This window comes from Lissotriton vulgaris, chromosome 5 (assembly GCF_964263255.1).
Source record: "Lissotriton vulgaris chromosome 5, aLisVul1.2, whole genome shotgun sequence".
NCBI classification, from domain to species: Eukaryota; Metazoa; Chordata; class Amphibia; order Caudata; family Salamandridae; genus Lissotriton; species Lissotriton vulgaris.
In genome coordinates this window covers 1,485,624,477-1,485,639,089 of record NC_141693.1, presented here as the reverse complement: position 1 = coordinate 1,485,639,089, position 14,613 = coordinate 1,485,624,477, and the positions used below count along the sequence as shown (strand labels likewise).

General features: G+C 45.1%; 1 protein-coding gene across 3 annotated transcripts in view; it reads left to right on the top strand.

The window, feature by feature from the left end:
- Positions 1-14,613, top strand: part of MDM4 (MDM4 regulator of p53) — a 417,739-nt gene that overhangs the window by 299,813 nt on the left and 103,313 nt on the right. For all 3 annotated transcript variants that reach the window (XM_086923458.1, XM_086923459.1, XM_086923457.1), the window contains one exon: positions 1,651-1,809. In XM_086923458.1, coding sequence (XP_086779584.1) covers positions 1,651-1,809 — 159 coding nt within the window. The remainder of the gene's footprint in view (positions 1-1,650; positions 1,810-14,613) is intronic.

The window sequence follows — 14,613 nt, the reverse complement described above, 5'->3', positions numbered from 1 at the left end:
ACTGTGCACATGCGTCTGAGAATCGCGACGTGCCCTGTGTGGAAATGATGTTTTGAGCTCCTCCTGCACGTGACCCAGCGTGTCGAGAGGAATATCGCCTGTGCCTTCACATAGCAGCATTGTAAATAGTATTTCAATGATGTACACGTGGTTACTGATAAACCAAGTTGCCCGGTACTATAGTTCTGCTGGCTTATGCACTCCGGCATAGTATAGATTTCTGCCTTATCTGCTGCTAAGAGGTTTGAAACAGCACAAGCCGAGCCAGCATTTCATCTGTCAGATGCGGAGTATGTCTGAGAGTGGTTAGATGAAATGCTGGCTCTGCCTGTGCTGTTTCAGTCGGATGCTGAGTGGTTAAAAACAGCACAAGCCAAGCCAGCATTTCATCTGTCGGATATAGAGTGGTTTGAAACCGCACAAGCCGAGCCAGCATTTAATCTGTCAGATGCGGAGTATGTCTGAGAGTGGTTTGAAACAGCGCAAGCCAACACAGATGCCAGATGCCGAGTATGGCTGAGAGTGGTTTGAATCTGCACAGGGCTGACCTCAGCCTTTCATCTGTTAGACTTTGAGTACTTTGCGGTTGCTTGTAATGCCACGTTTCCTAGAAGCAGCTGGTTTCAAATATTGTTTAAACTTATAGTCCTTGCTTATGAGAAACAAGGCTGGCAGTGAAAGAGGTGTAGTTACTGCCAGCATAGCTTCTCCTAAGCAACGACTATATGTACAAAGTGTGTGTTTAAGCACCTCTTGCAGGTTTGCAAAACGCATATATAAAAAGCATTGTCATTTACAATGCCAATAGTTGAGATTTTTGCAAATGCGAGACCTATTGCATTGCAAATGCTTGTTTCTTGGAGTAGTGGCTGGTTTCTATTTCTTTTCTAGCTGTTTAAAATGTCATTAGGTGTCTCTGAGGTCTTCTGTGAACCAGCTGGCCTGCTTGTTGAGTTTGAGTGGGAGGGAGTCTGTGCAGTTCTTGATCCAGTTGTTAATGTCCTTGTCAAGGTTGTCCTGGGGCTAGGTTGAGAACCATGCATGTGAGTGGGTGTTGACGTGCGATTTGCTGTTGTGTCTTTGAAAGGACTGCTGAGGGTGTTTAGTATTTGCATGGGGGGTGGGAGTGTGGCTGCTGGAAACCGGCGGTGGGTGCAGGTGAAGGCTCTTACCATGTTGTGAGGAACAACTGCAGCTAGGGTATTAACGTCCAAGATCTAGTGACCTAATGAGTGCTGCAGAGTATTGGTGGGCTGTAACCGGACCTGGGTTGCTGGCGTTGGGCACGTTCCAGGCGCAGACTGCTTGCTTTTGGCGCACCAGCTGTGCATAATTGTTGCTGCCATTAAGTAGGTCCTGGGAGGGGGAGGAGTGCAGAGTTCTGTAATGTCTTTTCCTGTACTGATGGGTAATATAAAGACCGGTTTGGCAGGGAAACCAGTAATGTCAACATGGATGATGTGAAATTCAGTTGTCACTTCCTGTGTATTTGGATAATGGGAGATCCTTTGATGTTACTTCCCATGCTGATGGGGCTGCCTCAGGCACAGTGTAAGATTGAACTGCATTTACCACGACTGTGGCCCAGTGCTTTTGCCTTAATTACTTAACAGATTTATCTGAGACCCGATTCTTGTTTGCTGTCTTTAGGATATAGACACTGCTGTTGTCTCAGACACCACTGATGACCTGTGGTTCCTCAATGAAGCTGGGGCCGAACAATGTAACTTGGAGGTGAAACTGGAGACACAAGATCATGGCATTGATGAGGATGGTATTGGTGAAGAGGAAAAGGGCACTGGCAAAGAGGCAAGTTCAAATGCAAATCTTACTTTAGCTATTTCACTTGTACAACTTTTAAAGAGCCATCCCCTAATGCTGGACCTGGAAACATCTTAATGTTCTTAAATCAACCATCATCAGGTTAGTACTTTATTTCCCAACACACTGCTGGTCTTGGCCCTTTTTTTGTACGTTTTGCCTCACCCTTTAGCATGTTTTTTTACAAAGCGACAGTGGTAACTGTTATTTAAGGGTGAAAGGTAGATGTTGCAAGTGAATGAGTGAGATGAGGGCCTGGCTCATTAAAGAGGTATGCGTTTCATTCTTTTGTTCACAGCTGTTAGTTAAAGAGGTATGCGTTTCATTCTTTTGTTCACAGCTGTTAGTTAAAGAGGTATGCGTTTCATTCTTTTGTTCACAGCTGTTAGTTAAAGAGGTATGCGTTTCATTCTTTTGTTCACAGCTGTTAGTTAAAGAGGTATGCGTTGCATTCTTTTGTTCACAGCTGTTAGACACGCACTGCATAAACTTGTCTACAGGATTGATTATTTTGAGGCTTCTTAGGGTACTGAGCAAGTTAGTGAGTTTTGTGCAGAGTAGCCTATGTGTACTGGTAATCGTTGCTATTGAAGAGCCTCCTTTTGAGCTTGTAAAGTTGAGCAACAACAGCATACATTGAGTTTTAGGGCTTAAAAACTAAGACCGGATACAGCACAGTAGGTAATATTCAGTCATGTCAAATCGTCATCTTTATAAAGGAAAATGACTTCATTAAACAGGTGGGAAGAAGCAAAAGCCAAAACTGGTATGTCCAAAAAGTGAGGTAGTTCATAGTTATGGAGTTAAGACTACAAACGTTAGGATAGCTTCTTAGCTAAAGGGACTAGATTTCTACTAGCATTGGCAATATGGTCAGTATTGTCCTGAAAGAATTCCATTTGGGATCTTTGAGGGCTCAGGTCTTCAGTCTTGTGCAATGACTGAAATTAAAAGGTAATTGGAAATGTGTGCAGAGGATGCAGGTGCAGGGCATTTGGACCAAAATCTCCGCTTGGTTCACCCTTGAACCCCATACCAAAACTAGGGCCAGAATAAATCCCTTTTTTCATTGGCAATAGAACCCAAGGGTGAACATGCACTTTACCAGTATGAATGGTAGTTAATATGTTGCTCCCACTAAAAGCAATCCTCAAATCGAGCAATCAAGCAGCTAGGAAACTACCAGTCAAGTCATTTGTGCTCCCTCTGTTATCTGGTGGCTTAGGCAGAAGTGTACCTGGTCCCTAATGTGTGCTATTACGGAGACAGACACTAAAGTTCAACAGCCACATTAGGAGCGGACCCAATTTGTAGTTATTAAAAGTATAGGTTGTGTCAGCTGATTGGAGGACACACCCAGGGACCACACCCAAATTCAGAATAAACTGTTTACAATGAACACTAGGTGTGCAGCCTTTTGCTTCAAACTGATTTTAGTTATTAAAAGAAACAAATCTACTAGTTGGGCAGTACTTAATACAATAGTGTAAGAGTACCTTATTCTTTAGGGGCCTGTCTCTTGTATTCCATGGGTCATGGTCAAGTTTTTCTGGCAGAGTGACAAAACCTCGGGGTCACAGGACCAAACAAAAGCTGGTCTTTTGTTAGTAGGTCCTGACAGACTTTAAGAGTCAATAACCGAGAAGCATACCGTCTAAAAATAATTATGGAGGCTGGTCTATCTCCAAACAGCCAGTGAATCTCCATTCGTAAAATGAAATTGGTTTATTGTTTAGGCTTGCACATGTGCGCAACAGTGTTGCAGCTCCTAGAATGTGATGCTGTTTTTCCTCGGCTATTGATTCCTCCAGGAAGAACTGCACTGTTGCAGCTTCATATCTCTTGGAGGGTCTATGTCTGCCGAGACATCTGTGTTCTGGTATTCTGGTGCAACAACTCTGCTCATACTGGCAGATACAGTGCAGCTACTCATGCAGGCATGTAAGCTCTCTATCTATCTACACTTTTCTCTTACACTGATATGTAGGGGAAGTTACATGCTTGTTTACAATATGGTGTGAGACGTCTTTGCCATGCACGACTCCAAAACCTTTTTCCACACACTTCTATCCATCCATACATACACTAGCAGTGACAAAACCGAATAAGCACTATACTAGTCCTAACATTCTTCGCAGTCTCATGGTGTGCTCCCTGCCCGTAAATTTTCTTCAGCACCTCATCTGCTATAAAGTGCTATATAAATGCAATATAAAACAAAAGGTTCTAGCACCAATGTGTCTCATATGCTCCCTAGACTAAGGCCCTCTCTAAATGGAGAGTTCTGCTTCTGGTCTTGTCTTTCTCCCACAGTGTTGTACCGTCCTCCTCAGTGTCAAAACTATATAAGGGTGAACAAACTGATTGATTGATTGATGGATCCTGTACCTGTCTGCTGCATTAAACAGGAATTTAGAGGCAACCAGACTGTCTTGTTTAAAGTACTTGTAATAAACCAATCTTGGAGCAGCAGAATTTGTTGCAGGCCAAAGATTTTGACCCATCTATTTCTGACTGTTTCTAGATGCAATGCGATTGGCTCCGATACTGCTATATAGGTGCACTCATTGCTAATGGTGACAGCTGCAGCTAAGCAAATAGGTGAGAGGTGGATTTTACTTGGCAGGAAAATACTACCAACCAAGTAAATGGAGTAGTGATCTTCAGCTGCCCATGATAGATGGGGATGGGAATGGCTTGTGTGCAGGCTGATAGGTCTGAGATAAATACAGCCAGCTTACACAAGAGGAACTGTTGTAGTATGTGCCATGCACATAGTCTTAGGCGATCCTACCATTCCAAAACCCAAACATACATTCATCTGATAGACATTTAGCCACAGTTTCCTTACCTTTGACCTTCCCAGGCATCAAACTGGATCCAGGAGATTTTTCTTAAGCAGTACCCCTGCGCATCAGTAGGCAGCGTCCGTCCCCTCTGTGTAACGTCATAGGCATTGGCTCAGTCATCATGACATCTGCGTCATCTATATAGGCGCCGCCTCAGTGCACTGATGTAAGTTCTTTTCTTTCCGAGCCAACCAGCACAGATCCGTTGGAAAGCTACCCCCTGTCATTTTTTTCGAATTTTTATCAAACATCAGATGACTGGGACAACATCATGTGGAGTTGACCAACACCACCTACCAGCACGCAGGGGTGCTGCTCAAGATAAATCTTGCGGATCCAGTCTGACGCCTGGGAAGTTCAAAGGTAAGGAATCTGCGACCTGATCAGGTCTCTACCGCATAAAGCGTTACCAAAGGTAATTAACTTGTCCTTCATGTGTCCTTGACGTGATGAAGGCAAAGGACCACGGTTAGCAAAACCTTACTGAGAAGAGGCAGGAACAGAATGGGTAAAAAGACCTGTACAGTTGCCTACAATCATGCAACCCCAACGGTAAGCCACCGCATAGCTTGGATTGAGAGGGCAGTGGCCACGGTCATCGAAAACTAAAAGGGGTGTATTTTGCATTCCTTCCCCACCCCTGATTGGCAAGATATTGTACAGTTCCGATATCCACCAAATAGTATGAAGCAACTCCAGTGAGTTCACATGATTCTATGGCAGGACCGGTGTCTCGGATTATGCTTTTCTTCCTTCGCTATTTATTATTACATGAAAACGCAGCAGCCTCAGAAAAGCTTCAACTAATGGTTCTATGCAAACAAAGAAGCATTTAGAAAAACACATTGAAAATCCACAGAAGAACTAAAACTCCCATGAGTCTGCCATATAACAGTCCATAATATAGTCCTTCCACTATGTCCATAAGGTGTAGATAATCAGTTCATCACTCTTCCTCCTCTTTCTTCGCTGCTCATGCAGCCAGTTAAGTGCCTCAATCTTTTTTCCTACATTTATAGATTGTGTTGGTTCTCGCTGGCTGTTTAGGGGCGGGCGGGATTTGGCGAACAAATTTATTCCTTATGTTCCCATCCGTGCCCTTAGATCTAGTGACCAATTGCTACTAAATGTTCCCAAGATCACGAAAACCAGGTTGGGTGGAAGAGCATTATCTGTTGTGGGTCCCAAATTGTGGAACTCACTTCCGTTGTCACTAAGGCAATGTAATGACCACTGTCAATTTTAGAAAACATTTAAAAACGTTTTTGTTTGGTTCATTTTAAAGTGTTCCTTGTTTACAGCACTTTTAACTATGCGCTCCCTTTTTCAGTTTTGCACCGGTCAGTTACAGCGCGGAGATACTCCCTTGGGAGTTTATTCATAGCGCTATATAAGCCCATAAATAAATAAATAAATAAAATGATGGCCGCCTCACCCTTTGGGTTCTTCCATGAAGAACAGATATTTTGAGAGCGGATCCTTGTTTGCCAATTTCGTGGAGTTTTATGAGGGTGTTGGAGACTGTGTGGAACAGAGGTCCGGCAGAATGAGGGCAGCTGTTTTTCCTCTGTCCAGGATCATTCAAATATCATCAGTAGCTGCAATAAGTGCTGTTTCGGTGCTGTGATTCTTTAGGAATCCTGACTGAGTGTTGTCTAGAAGATGGTGAAGTTTGATCTGGGTTGCTTCTTGATGGCCTTCTCAATCACTTTGGCTGGTTAGGGAAGCAAGGAGATGGGTCGGAAGTTGCTCCGATAATTCAAGTCAGCTGTGGGCTTCTTGAAAGAGTATTGACATCTCCATATTTCCATTCACCAGGGAAAAGTGGCTTGATGGAGGTGTTGAGTATGTGGGTCAGGGTGGTGCTGATTGGTGATGTTCCCAGGTTGTAGATGTGGTGGGTGCATGGGTCAGTTGGGGCCCAAGTGAATTAGCCGGAATGATTGAATGGGCAACTCTCACCAGAAACGACACAACTGCAGTCTGGTGGAAGTCTCAGTTGATGGTGGGTAGGTTAGCAAAGAGTTGTCTAGAGTTTGGTTGGTGTGCGAAGTTGTTGTAGAGGTTTGTGATTTGACTGTGGAAGAAGTTGGATAGGTTGTCAGAGTTGTTGGGAAGCTGCGATGTTGGTGACAGTGGCTGAGGTCCAAGTAAAATCCTTAATGATCGAGAAGATTTTCTTGCAGATCTCCTTGCAGCTGTTGGATCTTCCTTAGACGCCATCTCCTACAAATAAGAGACATCACACTCTGATGCGGTCCACTAGTGCTTTTTAGGTCTCGCCTGCGTTGCAGCGTATGCGTTGCTCCCTTGCGAGATATAGTCATTGGTTTTCTGTCGGGTTGCTTTGGCAGTGGGGTGGAAGCTCCACTGAGCCTCGCTTTCCATTGAAAGTAATGCTTTTGTGTTCCCTCCCTGTCTCCTTTAGGCCCCGTCCATCCGGACTCCTCTTTGCCGTGCCTGCCTGGACATATGATTGTGCACACGCAGGTCGTCTCACCACGTCTCTTCCGCCTTGTTATGACTCCGCTCGTGCACGGGCACTTAGAACCCAGCTAGACATTTGGCCTGGCTCCCCCATTTACTTTGTTGGCTCGCCCACTCGGTTCCCTAGTGCTCCAGTCTAAGGGATCATCTTATATGTATGTGCCGCCCACGCGTCCTTACATGCGCACACGGCTCCTCGGAATGCGCCTTTCTAACCCCTCAAGCAGTTTTCGGGCCTTTCCGCAGCCTCTGCCCCGCACTGTGATGCGACAGCTGAAATTAAAACAAGAATGTTGACCTTTGAGTTTCTATAAAAACAAATCGAGCAGCATGTACTCCCTGCGTCCCCGCTGCTGCTTCCTGAGTGACAGCAGCAGAGCATCAATTTTGCACAGCACTCTGTTGGTTTTAAATGACTTCTCCGCTCCGAGAGCTGAGCAGGGCAGTAATTCGGTTGCTCAACAATTCAACCCTTGCCGGGAGAGGTCATCTTTTTCCCCCGAGAGGCTGTGAATGAGGTCCTGCCGGCCTGTTGGGCATCAGGGGCAGCTGGCCAATGGCTTTGCTGTCCATGTCAGGCGGCGACCACTGAAGTCTGCACTCTGGTGCAAGGGCAGACGTATAACAAAATACATACATGCCCAGAAGACACAGCCCCGTGCTGGCCCCACCGAACGTATCTATGTCCCATGCATGCATGACTGATCTCTGGTATACATACACAGTCCAGATGATGTCACCCTTGTGCCCGCTTTTATTGTGTTTAATGCTCTTATTACAGTACTGTGCACATGCGTCTGAGAATCGCGACGTGCCCTGTGTGGAAATGATGTTTTGAGCTCCTCCTGCACGTGACCCAGCGTGTCGAGAGGAATATCGCCTGTGCCTTCACATAGCAGCATTGTAAATAGTATTTCAATGATGTACACGTGGTTACTGATAAACCAAGTTGCCCGGTACTATAGTTCTGCTGGCTTATGCACTCCGGCATAGTATAGATTTCTGCCTTATCTGCTGCTAAGAGGTTTGAAACAGCACAAGCCGAGCCAGCATTTCATCTGTCAGATGCGGAGTATGTCTGAGAGTGGTTAGATGAAATGCTGGCTCTGCCTGTGCTGTTTCAGTCGGATGCTGAGTGGTTAAAAACAGCACAAGCCAAGCCAGCATTTCATCTGTCGGATATAGAGTGGTTTGAAACCGCACAAGCCGAGCCAGCATTTAATCTGTCAGATGCGGAGTATGTCTGAGAGTGGTTTGAAACAGCGCAAGCCAACACAGATGCCAGATGCCGAGTATGGCTGAGAGTGGTTTGAATCTGCACAGGGCTGACCTCAGCCTTTCATCTGTTAGACTTTGAGTACTTTGCGGTTGCTTGTAATGCCACGTTTCCTAGAAGCAGCTGGTTTCAAATATTGTTTAAACTTATAGTCCTTGCTTATGAGAAACAAGGCTGGCAGTGAAAGAGGTGTAGTTACTGCCAGCATAGCTTCTCCTAAGCAACGACTATATGTACAAAGTGTGTGTTTAAGCACCTCTTGCAGGTTTGCAAAACGCATATATAAAAAGCATTGTCATTTACAATGCCAATAGTTGAGATTTTTGCAAATGCGAGACCTATTGCATTGCAAATGCTTGTTTCTTGGAGTAGTGGCTGGTTTCTATTTCTTTTCTAGCTGTTTAAAATGTCATTAGGTGTCTCTGAGGTCTTCTGTGAACCAGCTGGCCTGCTTGTTGAGTTTGAGTGGGAGGGAGTCTGTGCAGTTCTTGATCCAGTTGTTAATGTCCTTGTCAAGGTTGTCCTGGGGCTAGGTTGAGAACCATGCATGTGAGTGGGTGTTGACGTGCGATTTGCTGTTGTGTCTTTGAAAGGACTGCTGAGGGTGTTTAGTATTTGCATGGGGGGTGGGAGTGTGGCTGCTGGAAACCGGCGGTGGGTGCAGGTGAAGGCTCTTACCATGTTGTGAGGAACAACTGCAGCTAGGGTATTAACGTCCAAGATCTAGTGACCTAATGAGTGCTGCAGAGTATTGGTGGGCTGTAACCGGACCTGGGTTGCTGGCGTTGGGCACGTTCCAGGCGCAGACTGCTTGCTTTTGGCGCACCAGCTGTGCATAATTGTTGCTGCCATTAAGTAGGTCCTGGGAGGGGGAGGAGTGCAGAGTTCTGTAATGTCTTTTCCTGTACTGATGGGTAATATAAAGACCGGTTTGGCAGGGAAACCAGTAATGTCAACATGGATGATGTGAAATTCAGTTGTCACTTCCTGTGTATTTGGATAATGGGAGATCCTTTGATGTTACTTCCCATGCTGATGGGGCTGCCTCAGGCACAGTGTAAGATTGAACTGCATTTACCACGACTGTGGCCCAGTGCTTTTGCCTTAATTACTTAACAGATTTATCTGAGACCCGATTCTTGTTTGCTGTCTTTAGGATATAGACACTGCTGTTGTCTCAGACACCACTGATGACCTGTGGTTCCTCAATGAAGCTGGGGCCGAACAATGTAACTTGGAGGTGAAACTGGAGACACAAGATCATGGCATTGATGAGGATGGTATTGGTGAAGAGGAAAAGGGCACTGGCAAAGAGGCAAGTTCAAATGCAAATCTTACTTTAGCTATTTCACTTGTACAACTTTTAAAGAGCCATCCCCTAATGCTGGACCTGGAAACATCTTAATGTTCTTAAATCAACCATCATCAGGTTAGTACTTTATTTCCCAACACACTGCTGGTCTTGGCCCTTTTTTTGTACGTTTTGCCTCACCCTTTAGCATGTTTTTTTACAAAGCGACAGTGGTAACTGTTATTTAAGGGTGAAAGGTAGATGTTGCAAGTGAATGAGTGAGATGAGGGCCTGGCTCATTAAAGAGGTATGCGTTTCATTCTTTTGTTCACAGCTGTTAGTTAAAGAGGTATGCGTTTCATTCTTTTGTTCACAGCTGTTAGTTAAAGAGGTATGCGTTTCATTCTTTTGTTCACAGCTGTTAGTTAAAGAGGTATGCGTTTCATTCTTTTGTTCACAGCTGTTAGTTAAAGAGGTATGCGTTTCATTCTTTTGTTCACAGCTGTTAGTTAAAGAGGTATGCGTTGCATTCTTTTGTTCACAGCTGTTAGACACGCACTGCATAAACTTGTCTACAGGATTGATTATTTTGAGGCTTCTTAGGGTACTGAGCAAGTTAGTGAGTTTTGTGCAGAGTAGCCTATGTGTACTGGTAATCGTTGCTATTGAAGAGCCTCCTTTTGAGCTTGTAAAGTTGAGCAACAACAGCATACATTGAGTTTTAGGGCTTAAAAACTAAGACCGGATACAGCACAGTAGGTAATATTCAGTCATGTCAAATCGTCATCTTTATAAAGGAAAATGACTTCATTAAACAGGTGGGAAGAAGCAAAAGCCAAAACTGGTATGTCCAAAAAGTGAGGTAGTTCATAGTTATGGAGTTAAGACTACAAACGTTAGGATAGCTTCTTAGCTAAAGGGACTAGATTTCTACTAGCATTGGCAATATGGTCAGTATTGTCCTGAAAGAATTCCATTTGGGATCTTTGAGGGCTCAGGTCTTCAGTCTTGTGCAATGACTGAAATTAAAAGGTAATTGGAAATGTGTGCAGAGGATGCAGGTGCAGGGCATTTGGACCAAAATCTCCGCTTGGTTCACCCTTGAACCCCATACCAAAACTAGGGCCAGAATAAATCCCTTTTTTCATTGGCAATAGAACCCAAGGGTGAACATGCACTTTACCAGTATGAATGGTAGTTAATATGTTGCTCCCACTAAAAGCAATCCTCAAATCGAGCAATCAAGCAGCTAGGAAACTACCAGTCAAGTCATTTGTGCTCCCTCTGTTATCTGGTGGCTTAGGCAGAAGTGTACCTGGTCCCTAATGTGTGCTATTACGGAGACAGACACTAAAGTTCAACAGCCACATTAGGAGCGGACCCAATTTGTAGTTATTAAAAGTATAGGTTGTGTCAGCTGATTGGAGGACACACCCAGGGACCACACCCAAATTCAGAATAAACTGTTTACAATGAACACTAGGTGTGCAGCCTTTTGCTTCAAACTGATTTTAGTTATTAAAAGAAACAAATCTACTAGTTGGGCAGTACTTAATACAATAGTGTAAGAGTACCTTATTCTTTAGGGGCCTGTCTCTTGTATTCCATGGGTCATGGTCAAGTTTTTCTGGCAGAGTGACAAAACCTCGGGGTCACAGGACCAAACAAAAGCTGGTCTTTTGTTAGTAGGTCCTGACAGACTTTAAGAGTCAATAACCGAGAAGCATACCGTCTAAAAATAATTATGGAGGCTGGTCTATCTCCAAACAGCCAGTGAATCTCCATTCGTAAAATGAAATTGGTTTATTGTTTAGGCTTGCACATGTGCGCAACAGTGTTGCAGCTCCTAGAATGTGATGCTGTTTTTCCTCGGCTATTGATTCCTCCAGGAAGAACTGCACTGTTGCAGCTTCATATCTCTTGGAGGGTCTATGTCTGCCGAGACATCTGTGTTCTGGTATTCTGGTGCAACAACTCTGCTCATACTGGCAGATACAGTGCAGCTACTCATGCAGGCATGTAAGCTCTCTATCTATCTACACTTTTCTCTTACACTGATATGTAGGGGAAGTTACATGCTTGTTTACAATATGGTGTGAGACGTCTTTGCCATGCACGACTCCAAAACCTTTTTCCACACACTTCTATCCATCCATACATACACTAGCAGTGACAAAACCGAATAAGCACTATACTAGTCCTAACATTCTTCGCAGTCTCATGGTGTGCTCCCTGCCCGTAAATTTTCTTCAGCACCTCATCTGCTATAAAGTGCTGTATAAATGCAATATAAAACAAAAGGTTCTAGCACCAATGTGTCTCATATGCTCCCTAGACTAAGGCCCTCTCTAAATGGAGAGTTCTGCTTCTGGTCTTGTCTTTCTCCCACAGTGTTGTACCGTCCTCCTCAGTGTCAAAACTATATAAGGGTGAACAAACTGATTGATTGATTGATGGATCCTGTACCTGTCTGCTGCATTAAACAGGAATTTAGAGGCAACCAGACTGTCTTGTTTAAAGTACTTGTAATAAACCAATCTTGGAGCAGCAGAATTTGTTGCAGGCCAAAGATTTTGACCCATCTATTTCTGACTGTTTCTAGATGCAATGCGATTGGCTCCGATACTGCTATATAGGTGCACTCATTGCTAATGGTGACAGCTGCAGCTAAGCAAATAGGTGAGAGGTGGATTTTACTTGGCAGGAAAATACTACCAACCAAGTAAATGGAGTAGTGATCTTCAGCTGCCCATGATAGATGGGGATGGGAATGGCTTGTGTGCAGGCTGATAGGTCTGAGATAAATACAGCCAGCTTACACAAGAGGAACTGTTGTAGTATGTGCCATGCACATAGTCTTAGGCGATCCTACCATTCCAAAACCCAAACATACATTCATCTGATAGACATTTAGCCACAGTTTCCTTACCTTTGACCTTCCCAGGCATCAAACTGGATCCAGGAGATTTTTCTTAAGCAGTACCCCTGCGCATCAGTAGGCAGCGTCCGTCCCCTCTGTGTAACGTCATAGGCATTGGCTCAGTCATCATGACATCTGCGTCATCTATATAGGCGCCGCCTCAGTGCACTGATGTAAGTTCTTTTCTTTCCGAGCCAACCAGCACAGATCCGTTGGAAAGCTACCCCCTGTCATTTTTTTCGAATTTTTATCAAACATCAGATGACTGGGACAACATCATGTGGAGTTGACCAACACCACCTACCAGCACGCAGGGGTGCTGCTCAAGATAAATCTTGCGGATCCAGTCTGACGCCTGGGAAGTTCAAAGGTAAGGAATCTGCGACCTGATCAGGTCTCTACCGCATAAAGCGTTACCAAAGGTAATTAACTTGTCCTTCATGTGTCCTTGACGTGATGAAGGCAAAGGACCACGGTTAGCAAAACCTTACTGAGAAGAGGCAGGAACAGAATGGGTAAAAAGACCTGTACAGTTGCCTACAATCATGCAACCCCAACGGTAAGCCACCGCATAGCTTGGATTGAGAGGGCAGTGGCCACGGTCATCGAAAACTAAAAGGGGTGTATTTTGCATTCCTTCCCCACCCCTGATTGGCAAGATATTGTACAGTTCCGATATCCACCAAATAGTATGAAGCAACTCCAGTGAGTTCACATGATTCTATGGCAGGACCGGTGTCTCGGATTATGCTTTTCTTCCTTCGCTATTTATTATTACATGAAAACGCAGCAGCCTCAGAAAAGCTTCAACTAATGGTTCTATGCAAACAAAGAAGCATTTAGAAAAACACATTGAAAATCCACAGAAGAACTAAAACTCCCATGAGTCTGCCATATAACAGTCCATAATATAGTCCTTCCACTATGTCCATAAGGTGTAGATAATCAGTTCATCACTCTTCCTCCTCTTTCTTCGCTGCTCATGCAGCCAGTTAAGTGCCTCAATCTTTTTTCCTACATTTATAGATTGTGTTGGTTCTCGCTGGCTGTTTAGGGGCGGGCGGGATTGAGGGCTCTGTCGTTTTTTTTTTTTTCCCTTTCAGAGCCCCGTAGTCGCCGGAGCGTTTTCGCTTCTTACGCGACTTTGGCCACCTTTTGCTTGCGGTGCATAAACGACCGCTAGAGGGCGCTCGTTCGTCTCGCTGGCTCCTCGGCGCACTCTCCTCACTCGGAGGAGCTGAGGTGCCAGTAGCGACAGAGCCTTGCCTGATTACCGGGTCTGTATTTTGGCCACAAATTGCTTGTTGACGCCCCTCGGGTCCGTAGTGTGGTTTTTTTACAGCATGAACCACCGGCAGGTAGGTTTGACACCGGGAGTTTTCTTTGCTGAAAAAAAAAAGTGTGGAAAGCGCGCTGTCGGGCGGTGAGACCCGGTCCCATAGAGGAGTGTCGGCGCGCTTTGGGTTTTGGTGCCACCCTTATTGCCTACTGTGTTTGGCCCGAAAATTGTCATTGCAGTCCCTGTGGCCTGCCTATATCTGTTGACATCTTCTTTGTGGGTAGTGTTTTAGCGCACGCTTGCGTCCCTTTTCCCATTACAGCATGGAACAGGGGGATTACTATGAGGAGGGATTCCACCTCTATTTAAATGACGAGGAGTTCTACCAGGCAGTGGATAGTTCAATCTATCGTTGCGTCACTGAAGTGGTGGGTCCCATGGAGGACCGCCTTTCAGCACGCATCGTGGAAGAGTGAGCAAAAATTGTGCAAGCCCATACTGGAGTACCTACTGGTCTCCTGGGCCCCTCAGGTGAGGGCCCTCCTGCCCCGAAGAAGCCCTGTAGTGAGAGTGCGCCAGAAGGGGGGCAAGAGGTGGACAGAAGCGCCTTTGAGCGTCTTCAAGACGCTTTTTTAGCTAAGGCGACTGCTGTTCCCCCCCCCCCGTGCCACTTACGGCGCCTGAGCCCAC